The sequence below is a fragment of the Eucalyptus grandis genome, chromosome 3, assembly GCF_016545825.1.
Source record: "Eucalyptus grandis isolate ANBG69807.140 chromosome 3, ASM1654582v1, whole genome shotgun sequence".
NCBI classification, from domain to species: Eukaryota; Viridiplantae; Streptophyta; class Magnoliopsida; order Myrtales; family Myrtaceae; genus Eucalyptus; species Eucalyptus grandis.
Window position 1 is genome coordinate 53378597 of NC_052614.1, and position 14187 is coordinate 53392783.

A 14187-nucleotide genomic window follows, 5' to 3' on the forward strand; every position below is an offset into this window, starting at 1 on the left:
CTGTTTCTTTATGGCATGACTACTTTTGGTTGTCTTGTGGCCCTCTGGATGGGTTCGTGCCTCCTTCCTTCGGGGAAAGGCTCCTTATTCCCGATCACGCGGTGGTAGCCGATCTTTTTACCCCGATGGGTCTCATATTCGGGGAGTTGTTGTCGAGATGGGGCCTTGCTATTCCGTCTTTGGCTTTGGAAGCGACAGGTTTATTTGGTGCGGTCATCCGTCGGGTTCTTTTCGGTTGCATCTGCATGGGATTCTATCATATCGAAGAAATCTCGGGTCACTGGGCTCCTCTCATTTGGGACAATGTTGTAGCCCCTCGTTTCCAGTTCATCTTATGGCTCATAGTCAGGAATCGGCTTCCCACACAAGTCATGCTTCTATCCCATGGACGTATTGACTTTAATGTGTGTGCTTTTTGTAGCGAGGTCCCGATTCTATAGACCACATTTTCTTCGGGTGTCGCACCTCGGCTTCACCGGCCTTCTTTTGGGCCACCAGTGCAACCTCCTGGAGGAACAGTCTTTGGAATGAAGTGCTTCCACGAGCCATGAAATTCCTCTCCGGAAATGACTTCTATCACAGGGATTGCACGGTTCTCCTTTGGTGCTTTGTGCCACCTCATATGGAAGAAAAAGAATGCAATCATCTTCAAGGGTGAATCGTGCGTGGTGGCCGCTCTCAAAAACCATTTGCTGATGGTGGTTAGGGACAAAGCCCTTACCTTCAAGGATGTTGCCCCTTCTCCGAGGAACAAAAGGCTTCAAAGTGGGTGGGGCTTTGACCCCGTGATTTTCTCGAGCTCTCCGGATCCTCCTTAGGTTGTGTCTGCAGTTGTTCGCATTTCTGCTCTTCGCCTTTCCTTGTTAGAGGGTGTGAGGGTCGGTGGTCCTGCCTGAGGGTGGGTTGTTCGGTTTGTTGTGTGGGTTCTTCCTTGTGGGCGTATTTGCCTTGTGGTTTTACATCGGATCCCCTCCACTTTTGCTTCTTCGCGAGAGTGTAGGTTTTGGACCCGATTTTTTGTACGTTTGTCCTTTCCCTTAATACTATTATTACCTTCACCAAAAAAACAAAAGTCATCTCATGTTGGAAGAAATACTTGACAAGGAAAAGGACAATGTGACTTTATTGAATCAACGAATCCTTTTATTTTTTTTTAGGATTAATCTACCAAAAAAATCTTAAATTTGTATACTTATGACAAAATTTACAACAAACTAATTTGTCGATCATAAAAAACTCAAACACTTAAGGCAAATTTATCATAAATTTATTTTTTGACTATCAAATATATCGATAATAAATTCACTCTTCATTAATTTTCGTCAAATTTGATCAATAATACAAAAAATTACAAATTAGTACATTTGCGACAAACAGAGGGTAAAACCCCAAACTAGTATACTCATTAACTGCATGTGTCATCAAACTCAGTAATTTTACAGTAAAATTTAACGGAAATTAAATAAATTTATTACAGGTGTGCTGATTTGGGATTTTTTATGGTAAAAAAATTAGTTTTTAATAAATTTGTCACAAGTATACTAGTTTATAATTTTCCGTGGTATTAATCCTTTTTTTTAACACAAAATATCATTTAAAATTTCACAACTTAATTATCAAAATCCCAATAATAATCACCAACCTCCATTACTTATTACTTAATCAGAGTATCATTTGGCATAATTCGCTAATGAATATTTCCAAAATGATGTTCATGATATTTGTAGATGACTCCTTAATTAATTAAAAAGAATAAGGAAGAAAGAATATTGATGTGCCCCATTTTTTTTGTTAAAAGAAATTTCTATTCACTACAAAAATGATACATGAAATGATCCATAGAAAATCTCTGAAGTCATCCTTACAATGCAAGCCCTTATAGGGCGAAAACAAACCAAAAACCAAAAATCAAAGTATATCATCAGAGCATAGTTGATAGAGATAGTCACACGCTTGTCCTTCAATAACAAACATGTGACTTTATCCAAGCAAAATGATCGGCGGCTGATTACCAAATCACACATTATTATTAATGATGAGCACATGCTGAGATCTCTATATGTAATTACGGCTTTACTTTTCGGTGGTGTGTACCTAGGTTAAGTGTCCCCAACAGTTATAAGATAAACATCTTCAACAAGCTCAGATTTAACAACCGTGAAGGTGAGGCCTTTAGTAAGTGCAAGACGCCAATGCTTTTAACAAAAAAACAAGAAAGCTTTTAACAAAAACAAGTTGAATAAGTATAGATTTAGTACAAAGATTCTTGTGAACACCATTAAAATTAGAGTCGAAGTACTTATTCATTAGACTCCTAAATATATAATTAGATGGGAGAGAAAAGCTCATAAATCTAAAACTAAAAGAGCAAAACTCCTAGATCTAAATCTAGATTGGTATAGTAAGAAAAGAAATGAGAGGAAATAAAAAGAAAAAGCAAGTTGGGGAAGGGAGGGATAGATCTAGGTCAAATTCCTCTCCTCTAAAAATTGAAAAAATGAAAAAGGCTGAAGCTCAAAAGATGGAATAATGATGTGCCCCATTTTAATTTGTGCAATGCTGTAGAAACTGGCCTATCAACTTCCCAAAAGACGAAAATCATGACAAAACTTCGAGTCCCTCTTATGGAAACCATTTGATTTTGCTTCTTTAGTCAGAAAAAGCTCATTTCGGATTTCAAGTCATGATTAATTTGAAAATTTGAATACAGTTCATATCTAAGGCTCCATTTATAGTCAATATATCCCACTACATCATCTTCTAAATTGGACATAAAAATCAGGTCAGTTATTAATGTTCCATCAACCAAAGATAAAAAAAAAATCTGCTTAAGAGGGGCTTGTATGAGATTACCTAATCGATGAGGCCATAACTTATCAAGACGAAAGGTGAAAATCAATATCAATTCATGTTCACAACATGTATTTTAATGACAGAACGCCCAAGATCAACCGTAGAAAAGTCATTTGGTATAGTTCTTTACATTCATTTATCTTTTAGGAATGTATGGTTTTTCTAAATAATAATAAAATAAAAATGTACGAGTACGGGCACAGACTTTGACCAAGAAAGCCAAATATGTGATGGGCAAACCTCAAGAATTAAAAACAAAAAGGAACTGTAAAAGCAAATAGAATTTTGGAAGTTTGAACTGTGCCTCCGTCCCGCTCTCCCTCACGCTCCCTCCGCTCCGCTTATATCAACACCACGCACAGTCACTCTCTCTCCTGCACTCACTTTCTCTCTCCTCCTGGCGAGCTTTCTCTCTCTACACCTCTCTCTGCGGACCTCCTCCGAGGGGTCGCGGAGCTCCAGCACAACAGCGTAAGCGCTCTCTCTCTCTCTCTCTCTCTCTCTCTATAGGGCAAGATTTGGTTGCATAAGTAATGGCTACAATCTGTTCCGGCGTCGAACAACTTTTTGTTTTGGGTTCTTGATGGACAGCGGCACACAGATTCGAGGGAATCCCATGATCTTGTTCGGAGATTCACCTCGTGGATCTGTGTTCGGAATGTCTTAGAACGTCCGCCTCATTTTTCTCTTTTTTCCTTTTCTCCGGGTGTCGACTGGAATTTGGGGAGTTCGAGCTCATTTTGGAGATCCACTCTTAGGTTTTTCGCGAGTCTTATTAGCTTTGCTTTTGACTGCGGTCGAATTAGATTGACCCCACTTTTGAATTTTATATTAGTGACGGTGTAGTTCTTGTTCGTTCTGTGATTACAAATATTGCATTTTTACTTTCTCTGCGATTGTTCACTCAGCCATGAACTGGGATCCTCTACACCACTTGTGAGCTGTAAAGCTGATTTCGGGTTCTAATGTTGTGCGCTAAGTAAACCACAAATTTCAAATTTCATCCTTTTTTTCCCTCCCAGATTTTGGGTGTTCAAGATTTTGAAGATAGAAAATTATTTCAATACCATGTCCGGAACCATATTGAGTTTGTCGGAATGCTCATGTTGATTCATCATAGCTGCTCTTTTATTGTTGGGTTCTTATTTTGAGGGTACAAATTTGTCCCTTCAGCTTTCCATTCACAAGCAAAATCGGACCCTTTATGAGCATTTGACATTAAAAGGAAAATGGACAACTGAGGTCGTCTCCCCCTAAGCCTCAGTACTGGTGTCCCTGCAAGAAACTTGTCATAGTTCGAGGGCAATCCTTGTGCAGATACAAGGGTGCTCAAGCTTCATTTTGACCCAGAGGTCAGGTTGTGGTTAGGGCACAATTTTGGTGCGGGGGACATTACAATGATTAATCCTTCCAAACACCATAAGGCCGATAGGCCTTGTGCAAAAGGATGTCTCTGTGATGATTTCGATTTCAGGACTAAACATATATAAATCTTCCTTTATGTTGTGTCAGGTGACTTGGTCTTTACACTTGGCCTTTTGAATTTCATCTCAAGCAACTGCAGAATGCTCATTCCCTCTTCCTCATGATACAAGGTAATTTCTTCAACATGCCACTTTTTCCCAGTGAATGAATTGTTCTGGTTGTTTATCTCAGGGGATGGGTGACTTTCATATGTATTGTGAATATGACAATCTGGGTAAGGGAAACTACCTAGCCCAAGCACAATAATTGAATAGGAGAGAGAAACGTTAAAGTGGCCTTAAGCTGCTGCTTTGCTTTTGCTGTGTATGATCAGCTTTCCTGAACCTACTCTAAAACAAATGGGAGGTTTAGCCCGGTTTTTATCATGCTTCAGTTCCTGTAAAGGCATTGTCAGCTATTAATCCATTAGTTTTACCTTAGAAACTTAGAACTGCCATAGGGTGTTTTTTTTTTTTTGGTAAGAGGTAACTGCCATAGGGTGTTTTGCCCATACATTTTCAAAAGTCAAGAAAAACTAGATGAGGTGTATTCACTTGTTCAGTTCTTTTGAGATAGATCCTTTAGAGTGCTTACAAGCGAAAGACTTAACGTGCAGAAGGCTGAAGATGAAGATGAGACTCCTAATTGTGTATCCAACTGCCTTCTCATTTGTGATCCCAAATCCTCCTAGAGTCTTAAAAACTCATTTGAATGTGTGATCCTGAGTAGCAATTGAGATACTATGGCCCATAACCTTTGGGTTGTATAGCCTTATTGGCTAAAGAGACAGGGAACTAGTTTTGATGGCATAAGAGTCTATTCTCTTCTTTGAAATTCAAGAGTAACATGATGGCTATGGTTTAGTTTGCTTGTAAATGCCTGTATCTTCAACAATTTCGAACTATAATTGCCTGTTCCGATTCAGCTATTAGTTCCAGTCATATAACGTTAAACTTCATCTTCAGGATAGTGGGTGCAATGAGGAGCCATTTGATTTGATGACACGTACTTCCTCGGTGAGGAGTGCAAATATGAACAAAGAAAATGCAGTTGGAACAAAAAGTGAAGCACCCACTATCCGAATTACCCGATCAAGGTCTAAAGCATTGGGCACATCAACAGGGATGCTCCCATCCTCAAGGCCCTCCTTTAAACAGGAACAAAAGCATACTGTCCGTGCAAATGCCAAGAGATCAGCATCAGACGAGAACAAAGGAACTATGGTTGGAAATGCTAGCAAGCAGCACAAAAAGAGAACAGTACTCAATGATGTTACTAACATCTTTTGTGAGAATTCATACTCGAATTGTCTCAATGGTGCCAAAGCTCAGGTTAATGCAAGGCATTCTTCTCAATTGACTCCGTTCTTCATATGGGTAGGCTGTATTGTCATGGGGTAGTGTATGGTTATCTGTTCATATTCCTGCAATTCAGAGAAGGGGAGCATTTTACGAGATGCTTTGTCCATTCTTCAAATAGCTGTCTGCTTTGAGTTGATTCCATGGCTCATTTTATGTCCAGAATTTAGGCTTTCAGCTAGCTATACATTTCAAGTCTAGTGACTGTTCTTGCTGATTGGCAGACCAGCAGGCAGGGTAGAAAGTGGTCTATGAAGAAGGACAGAGATGTGCATCAAAGTGGAGCTGTCCAAATAATGCAGGAGGATGTCCAAGCGCAATTTGTAGAAGAGTTGTCCAAAATAAAAGTGGCAGAGTCTATGGAAATCACTATCCCAGACAAATGGGCAAAACGAGAAAATTCAGAGCATAGTATCTCGATGAAGGACACTGTAGCAGAGTCTTCAAGGAAACCACGAGGTGAATTTCTTAGAACTTATGAAGAAGGTTATTTCTTGTTCACAGAAAGTGATGAGGATTATTTGTTCAACGACAAGATATTTCCTGATTCTAATAATGAAATGTCCTTATTTAGTCTAATTCAATTTGCTGGATATGCAGAATTTATATGTGGTGAGAAGTCAGCAGCACTAGTTCAACCAAGTATTGTAGATATAGATTCAAAACTCGAGGATCCTCAAGCTTGCACCCCATATGCACTTGACATATACAACTATAAACGCAGCACAGAGGTTTGCATTGATATTGTTCTGTCTTTAAGTCGGCCATTACTGAACTGATGCTAATTGTGTGGTTTATGCCAATACAAGACCTTGAGTGAATACAAGGCCTAGAGTGAAGTCAGTATTTGTGAACTGATGCTAATTATATGGTTTTATCCAAATTGCTGCCGACTCTCTCTATCCAACTTTTTAAAAGTAATCTCATCTCCTATATTTATGCCATGCTACTTCATGCTTAGAGTGAAGTTAGTATTAGTGAGTTACTGAAATGAACCAAAATTAAGGGAAGGGGCAAATCAAGGGAATTATGCTTCACTTTCACCACCAAATCTAGGTTTGAACCGAGACTCAATGGTATTCTGGGACAAAAAGATTATCAAATCTCAGCAGTACACATTCATCAGCAACTTATTGATGGCTGTATTAATATCATCTGCACCTTTTGCAGCTTGAGCGAAGACCTTCAACTATATATATGGAAACCTTGCAGAAAGATGTCACTCCAAACATGCGTGGAATTCTAGTTGACTGGCTTGTTGAGGTTTGTATGGATAGCAATGAGACTACCTGTCATAGATTCATCACTGGACTATTTGGTTTGGTCTATGATCTTTCTGATTTTTCATCTCTGACAGAGTTTGCCAACTCTACCATTCTTTTGTTTTCCAGGTTTCTGAAGAATATAAACTAGTTCCTGATACTCTTTACCTCACTGTGAATCTCATAGACCGGTTTCTCTCACAAAAGTTTATTGAGAAGCAAAGACTCCAATTGCTTGGTGTTACTTGCATGCTAATTGCCTCGTAAGTGCTACATTTGGCTGTGGTCATTGTGAAATGTGAACTTCGGGTTTCCTTCTTTACACCTAACGTGAAATATCTTTGATCTTCCTATGCTCTCGGGCATCTTGAAGGAAGTATGAGGAAATCTGTCCACCACGAGTGGAAGAGTTTTGCTTTATCACGGACAATACCTATACAAGTCTAGAGGTAAGGAGCTCATTTTGCCAATTCATTCTTATCTATTCTCAGCACTCACATCACATCTATGGTCCCTATCACTCTTGAATCAGTTGACTTGTACTTGATACTGCATTTGTCCTTTGACTATATTAGTATTCTTCCTTCCAAAATGATGAAAGCATTAGTATGCTGAGTATTGCAGTAGATCAAGCGCTAACCAAAAATTTTGGTCAGTCATAGGATGGTCACTCTAACCAGACATTACAATTCCTTTTAAATTGAAAGGAGAGCTTTTGGGTTGTTGCTGGAAAAAAATCAAGGACGTTGTTCAAATTTGCCTTCTATTTGTCTGTAATCCATATTTATATTATCTTATCCTTTAACGTAGAAAAATGTGTCAAGATGAGCCTGTGTCATTTCAACTCACATTTGCGGTTTTAGCTTAGTTGAGAAAACCATAACAACTGTATAGGAGGACATTTGTGTAAGAATTGATTGATAACTTTTTGTTTCTTGTAATTAACTCTTTAAAATATTTGACAGAAGTTGTATGGCAGGTATTGAAAATGGAGAGTCAAGTTCTAAATCTTCTGCATTTTCAGTTGTCTGTTCCCACCATTAAAACATTTCTGAGGTAGTAATCTTGCGAAACAGTAGATTGCCAGCTCACATATTATTTGCATTATTTGATGACATGACCTTTATGCTACCCTTCCTTTTTTCTCCAGGAGATTTGTTCAAGCTGCCCAAGTATCGAGTGAGGTATTTGTTCCTGTATTGAGTTAGTTAGTCAAATGTGTAAAAGCTAAACCTCAATCGATTTTGCAGGTCCCTTCTGTTGAACTAGAATATTTGGCAAATTATTTGGCAGAGTTAACTCTCGTTGAGTATAGTTTCTTAAAGTTTCTGCCTTCCCTTATGGCTGCATCTGCTGTACTTCTTGCCAGATGGACACTCAATCAATCTGACAACCCTTGGGTATGCAATTTCTCGAATATCCATACATCTCTTTCTCAACCAAATGGAAGTTTGCCATGAAGCCTGGAATTGTGTATGTTTTGCAGAATCTAACTCTAGAACACTACACCAAGTACAAGGCAACAGAGTTAAAAGCTGCGGTTCTTGCATTGGAAGATTTGCAGCTCAACACCAGTGGTTCCACCCTAAATGCGATACGTGAAAAGTATAGACAACAGAAGGTAAACTATTCATTACTAATCCATAGCAAGGCCAATCATGAGATATTATAGACCACACTTTTTTGCTGAACTGTTGGAGTTAATAGAACTAGACGTTTTCCATTGACACTTGATCAACTGATCATGGCAGTGCAAATGCGTGGCGACTTTAACTCCCTCTGAACCTGCACTTTCACTCTTCCAAAGATTTAACTACAGCTGATCTTCCTGAAGGGCTAACTTGAGAATAATCAAATGGAGTGACTTCCCACATTGCGGCACTTCCAGGGTGAATTCAAGCTCCACTAATCGGATGTCTACTTACCATTTTTTGTCGACTGAGGTTTTGTTGTCCACATTAATGTTCTCATTGTTGTAGCATTTATTTACGGTCTGGTGCTTCCAGAACAGTCCCTTAATGATGAGGAACTCTCAGATCATGACCCCATACGAGGCGGCAAAACATTGCGCCGCTCGGCGAAATAAACCTCGGAGTTTTCCTAGTCTCTAGGAACTCATACAGTAACCCCATTTCTTTTGCTTGCCCGAGTGTCAAGCTTTCAGATGTACCGTTTAGTCACATTACTTCTCCGAAAGAAGATTTGGAGATCATTCTCTCTGTACTTCAATGAATTTAACAGAACGATACTGGAATCTCTCTGTTACTCGTTCGGTATCTTATCCTTCGCCATCGTCCGAAACCGTCTTGTCCATTTCATGAACTGACACAGATCAATCCTTAATGAGCACATTTGCCACGCTTGCTTGCTCTGTAGCTTGAGCTCGACTGTGCCATTCAGGGGACACAGGCAGGTTGAAGACTTGGAGAGAACTCCATCATCTGCTTTTCAGCAGTTCATAGGCTAAGGTGTGATTTGACATGTATTTCAATCCATCGTTTCCGGATTAATGAGAAATTCTCTTATAAATACTAAAAGCACTAGACCTTAGCAGCTACTCCTAACTTGCCACGTGTTGATTTGCGATTGGTAGGGCATCGGCTTCTTTTATTTTTTATTTTTTATTATTTATATATATTTTTGTAGTCTTACTCAACTTATTCCTTCGTTGAAATATGAAATTGAAAGGCAGTAAATTTTGTCTTTTGCTAGGGAGGAAATAATTGATTTACATGAATGGAGTCCAGCCCTTCAGCTACGACAAAATTATTAAAGTTTTTGACATTTTGAGTTTAACAAATGGATACCAAAGTGTTTTGATCATGAAAATTTAATATTAAATGTAATCGTACGGATTTTTTTTGTAAGTGTAATGTCAATGATCAACACATTTAACAAGATAATACAACTTTGGACGAGTAAAATTGTAGGACAAACTAAGTTATATTGGCCCAACACACGAATTCTCTATGGGAGCTCGGTAAATGCTATCAATTTGTGAAATCTCCTATAATAAAGTCGAAATTCAATTACTAAGCAAAACCAAAAAAATAATAATATCTAGCCTTCGCCCCCAACAATAACACCAAACAATTATCATTCCCTTTTTTCTTTTATTAAAAGGAGTAAATTTACAAAAATGAATTTCCATGTCATTAAGCCAAAAATTCAATAGATAGTCCAAAATACCACATTCGGCTTACAAAAAACATATCTTAATTAGCAAAACATTGAAAAAAGATAAACCAAAGAGTTAATACCAAAAAAAAATAATAATTCTAAATTAATATACTTGTGATGAATTTGATCAAATTAATTTTTTGATAATAAAAATTCAAATTGGATAAATTCGTAAAAAATTTATTCTATGTTGAATTTTTGTTAAATTGGATTTATAAAACGAAAAATCATAAATTGATAGATATGTGACAAATTAAGGGCAAAATCTTAAATTAATATACTTGTTAACTGGTTTTTTTTTTTTTTTTTGTACTAAAGGAACCTGCCTCATCCGAGTAGCAAAAGTATAAACCCCTGTCTTTTACATAAGTGAGAGGACCCATCACCCGACAGCATACTTAAGTCACCAAGTAACTTCGCTAGAGCCTTTACTTTGTAAAAGTTTCGAACTCTTCATCTCTCTTGCAAAAGTTCACTAAAGCTCTACTCAAAAAGCCACCACGGTTGTTACACTTGTTAACTGTTACATGCTATTAAACTCAATAATTTAACAGTAAAATTTAATATAACTGAATTTATTATAAGGTGTTTTAAAGTTTTTTGATAAAAAATTAATTTCAAATAAATTTTGAGGTTTTTCGTGGAGGAAAAGGAAATGGCAGTGTTTAGTGGACAAGACGAGCACTCAACTCTCCACTACCCACCCATCAAAAAAAAAAAAAAAAAACTCTCTACTAGGCCGCGCCTCCCCCTACCCGCCGGCGCCGCCGGCGCCACATAGGATTAAAACCCCGCGCGCGGCCACCAACCACAGCCACTCTCACGCAGCCGCCGTCCTAGGGTTTTCCTCCTTCCCATGGCGACTCACTTCCACTCTCGCGCCCTGACCCCTTCCTCCGCCGGCCTCGATCCCCTCCGCCGGCCCCGCCGCTTCCTCCCCCGCCCGCGCCGCCTCAGCCTCAGCCTCGCCCTCGCTCCGCCGTCGCCCGGCGGGAGCATCCGCTGCCGCCCCGGCTTCGCTCCCCTCACGGCCCGGACCGCCGCGGCCCCGCGCCCCGCCGCCGCCGCCGCCGGAGCCGCCGCCGGCGAGGCCGCGAAGTCCTTCCACGGGCTCTGCTACGTTGTCGGGGACAACATCGACACCGACCAGATCATCCCCGCCGAGTACCTCACCCTGGTCCCGTCGAACCCCGCCGAGTACGAGAAGCTCGGCTCCTACGCGCTGATCGGCCTCCCTTCGAGCTACGAGACGCGGTTCATCGACCCGGGCGAGACGAAGACCAAGTACAAGATCGTCATCGGGGGAGCGAACTTCGGGTGCGGGTCCTCGCGCGAGCACGCCCCCGTGGCGCTCGGGGCGGCGGGCGTCGCGGTGGTGGTGGCCGAGTCGTACGCGCGGATATTCTTCAGGAACTCGGTGTCGACCGGGGAGGTCTATCCGCTGGATACGGACGTGAGGATTTGCGAGGAGTGCAGGACGGGCGACACCGTGACGATCGAATTGGCGGAGAGCAAGCTGATCAACCACACCACCGGGAAGGAGTATGAGCTGAAGCCGATCGGCGATGCAGGGCCAGTGATCGAGGCCGGCGGGATTTTCGCGTACGCGAGGAAGACGGGGATGATTCCGTCCCAGGCAGCTTGAGTAAGACTCCTATTCGAATTACTCGCATTTCCGAAGCTTTGTCGAGATTGAATGTGAACTCCTTTTGTCATGAATTTACAGACTTTAGGTTTCTGGAATGGTGTAATCTGCCTCCTGGCAAAGTGTTGTTTATGTTCTTGTGTTAGACCAATGTGTACAAGGTGCATGATAGCATCCTTACTTGAGTATAATCAAACCAAGAGAGTAATGTTGCAAAATGGCTTGAATCTCAATAAATCTTAGTATACCCAAACAAACTGATCGAAGACGAAAGACACCATAATTGCAAGTAAAATTTGGTGGTTTCATGGGAGATGGAAACAAGTACTCATCAGAGTGGGTTTCATAGGTTTATATTTGTGAATGTTGCTGGATACAGGTTCTGCTCAGTCTTCAAGCAAGTTACTAGTTAGTGAAGATGAAGAACCAAGTTGTTTGCTTGTCTATACTGAAGTACGGTTTATACTGAAGAAAATTACATCAACCATGAATTAGGATGAAACCTCACTGTTCATGTGCATTATGAGTAAGCTCAATATATTTCGTTGGATTACGTCAGTTAATTCAGTGGTGAGTGAGTGGATTTAGGTGCGATTAGTGGATGAATGCTTATCTCTAATTTTAATCTTCTGGAATTGAGTATGATCATGCGGTTCAATTCGAGAGTCACTAGTTATAGATGACATTAAACATGCGTAATTTTGTCAAATATGGATGACCTAATATACACTTTTAGGCTCTCCAAATGATTGGTCAAACAACAGATGAACACTTACACGCACCTAGCTGGTGATAAGTTCTTTATGACGTTATGTGTTTATTAGCTGCTTCTGCTGAGTTTGTTCAAGGGGCATATCCACTTGTTACTAATTGAAGTATTTAGCGTTGTGGGGAGTAGCTGGGATACGCGATGTATCTACCCTGATAGGTTCTTCTGCTCTTTTGCAGGCTCTTTGCATTAAGGACTTGCCTCCCGCTTAATCTACCTCATTAACTGTTTTGGCTGGGTTCTTCCCTGTCATCGTGGCTTGTATGTTTGTCAGAATAAGAAGATGATATTTGCCTCTTTTCCTGTTTGAGTTGCAGAACCTTCTTCATCTTTCCTTCTGTTTCTGTTTCTGGTCATCTTTCTCGCTGGTCTTACTAGTCTGAATCGTCTGAGATGGGGTTATCAGCTGGGACTAGATCTTTAAGGGTGAGAATATGGACTCCTATGTTTCCAATTCCGAGGATTTTTCGAAATGCACAGTTCTTATCACCATAGTTAAGTCTGTGCCTCTGGTCTAATTCCTGCATTTCCATGCATTCAATTTTGCCGTTCATCCTTTCTGATACTGTATAGAATCTATAGATGCGAGGCAGGAGCTGTGTTTATTCATATGGAGGATCCAATCTTAGGTACTCATGGAGGGGAGAGGCTATTATGCCCTGTGAATTGTGAACATCATGCCCTTGCATAATTTTAGCCGTCGGAACATTAACATCCAATCTCGATTATTGATTGGCGATCCAATGCTAATAAAAATTTAACAGCACAGTGTCGAGTCGGCATAGTAATCTAACACCTTTTGGAGTAAGTTCTCGGGTACTTCATTAAAACATAATTGGGATGAACGCGAAATTTCAAAATGGATGGTTTAGATAACATATCGAATGTCTAAGAACCATCTTTTATAGAAATTGAGAGTATAGAATAGAACGGGCCTAGCTCGGTCCAACCAAATCCATGCATTGGGCTAGGCTGGACTCAAAGGTTAAACTACTAAAATGGGTATAGGCTTGGACTAGTGCCCCTCCGTTAAGGGCCAGGCATATCCCTGCCTAAGTAGCCCATTGTGCCTGAAGGTCTTGTTGTTAATAACCCGATAAGTGACCGTCTCGGCCAACCCGATGAGTAACCTTGGGCATAGTTTTTAGGGCCCAACTACAGTCCCAGCCCGCCTTGAAATTGGGCTGGGCGTTTCATGTATAGCCAATACCCGAGTAGGCCCATAGACATGATAATGGGCCTCGAGGTCCATGGCCTCCCAGGTCGGCCTGAGTCATATGGGCCCAAAGGGCACTCTTTGGCGGGCATGGGCAGAGTTATCTTGTTGTGAAGCTCAGCCCATTTATGCATAATTTTTACCCCCATATGAGCAGCCCTGGGCCTCAAATTGGGCCCGGCCTCAGGGTAACGGTGCTCGAGCCAAATGATAACCGACGGGCTGACATGATTTGATTTTCCGGTGACTGCCGCATAACTTGTTATGGAGGCGAAAGCAAACGCTTGATCATACAGCAAAGTGGTAATTGATTCTTCTTCCTATGATCACTTGGTTCATCGCTTTCTCTGATCCGTGAAATGATTTGCATCATTCCACACGCATGAATCCTCCCGGTGCCGTTAAACTGAGCGACGAAATCCGAATTTAAGTCGGATTCA

The 14187-nt window shown here is 40.7% G+C and overlaps 2 protein-coding genes across 5 annotated transcripts; both read left to right on the top strand.

The window, feature by feature from the left end:
* Window positions 1–3198: 3198 nt before the first annotated feature.
* Window positions 3199–9213, top strand: LOC104437724 (cyclin-A2-1). 4 transcript variants are annotated; one of them, XM_039308270.1, is made up of 13 exons: window positions 3199–3324; window positions 4366–4448; window positions 5283–5693; window positions 5900–6161; window positions 6276–6406; window positions 6846–6938; window positions 7067–7200; window positions 7311–7386; window positions 7917–7993; window positions 8088–8121; window positions 8188–8337; window positions 8424–8558; window positions 8689–9213. In XM_039308270.1, the coding sequence occupies exons 3-13, from the start codon at window positions 5316–5318 to the stop codon at window positions 8758–8760; spliced, it is 1542 nt and encodes a 513-aa protein (XP_039164204.1). In that variant the 5' UTR covers window positions 3199–3324; window positions 4366–4448; window positions 5283–5315; the 3' UTR covers window positions 8761–9213. The 4 variants fall into 4 exon arrangements, with proteins under 4 accessions (XP_039164204.1, XP_039164206.1, XP_039164207.1 ...); XM_039308272.1 differs by having other exon boundaries at window positions 5900–6134; XM_039308273.1 differs by having other exon boundaries at window positions 5283–5648.
* A 1591-nt stretch (window positions 9214–10804) lies between these two features.
* Window positions 10805–13025, top strand: LOC104437725 (3-isopropylmalate dehydratase small subunit 1-like). The gene is made up of 2 exons (XM_010050737.3): window positions 10805–11762; window positions 12711–13025. The coding sequence occupies exon 1, from the start codon at window positions 10974–10976 to the stop codon at window positions 11760–11762; it is 789 nt and encodes a 262-aa protein (XP_010049039.2). The 5' UTR covers window positions 10805–10973; the 3' UTR covers window positions 12711–13025.
* Window positions 13026–14187: the final 1162 nt, after the last annotated feature.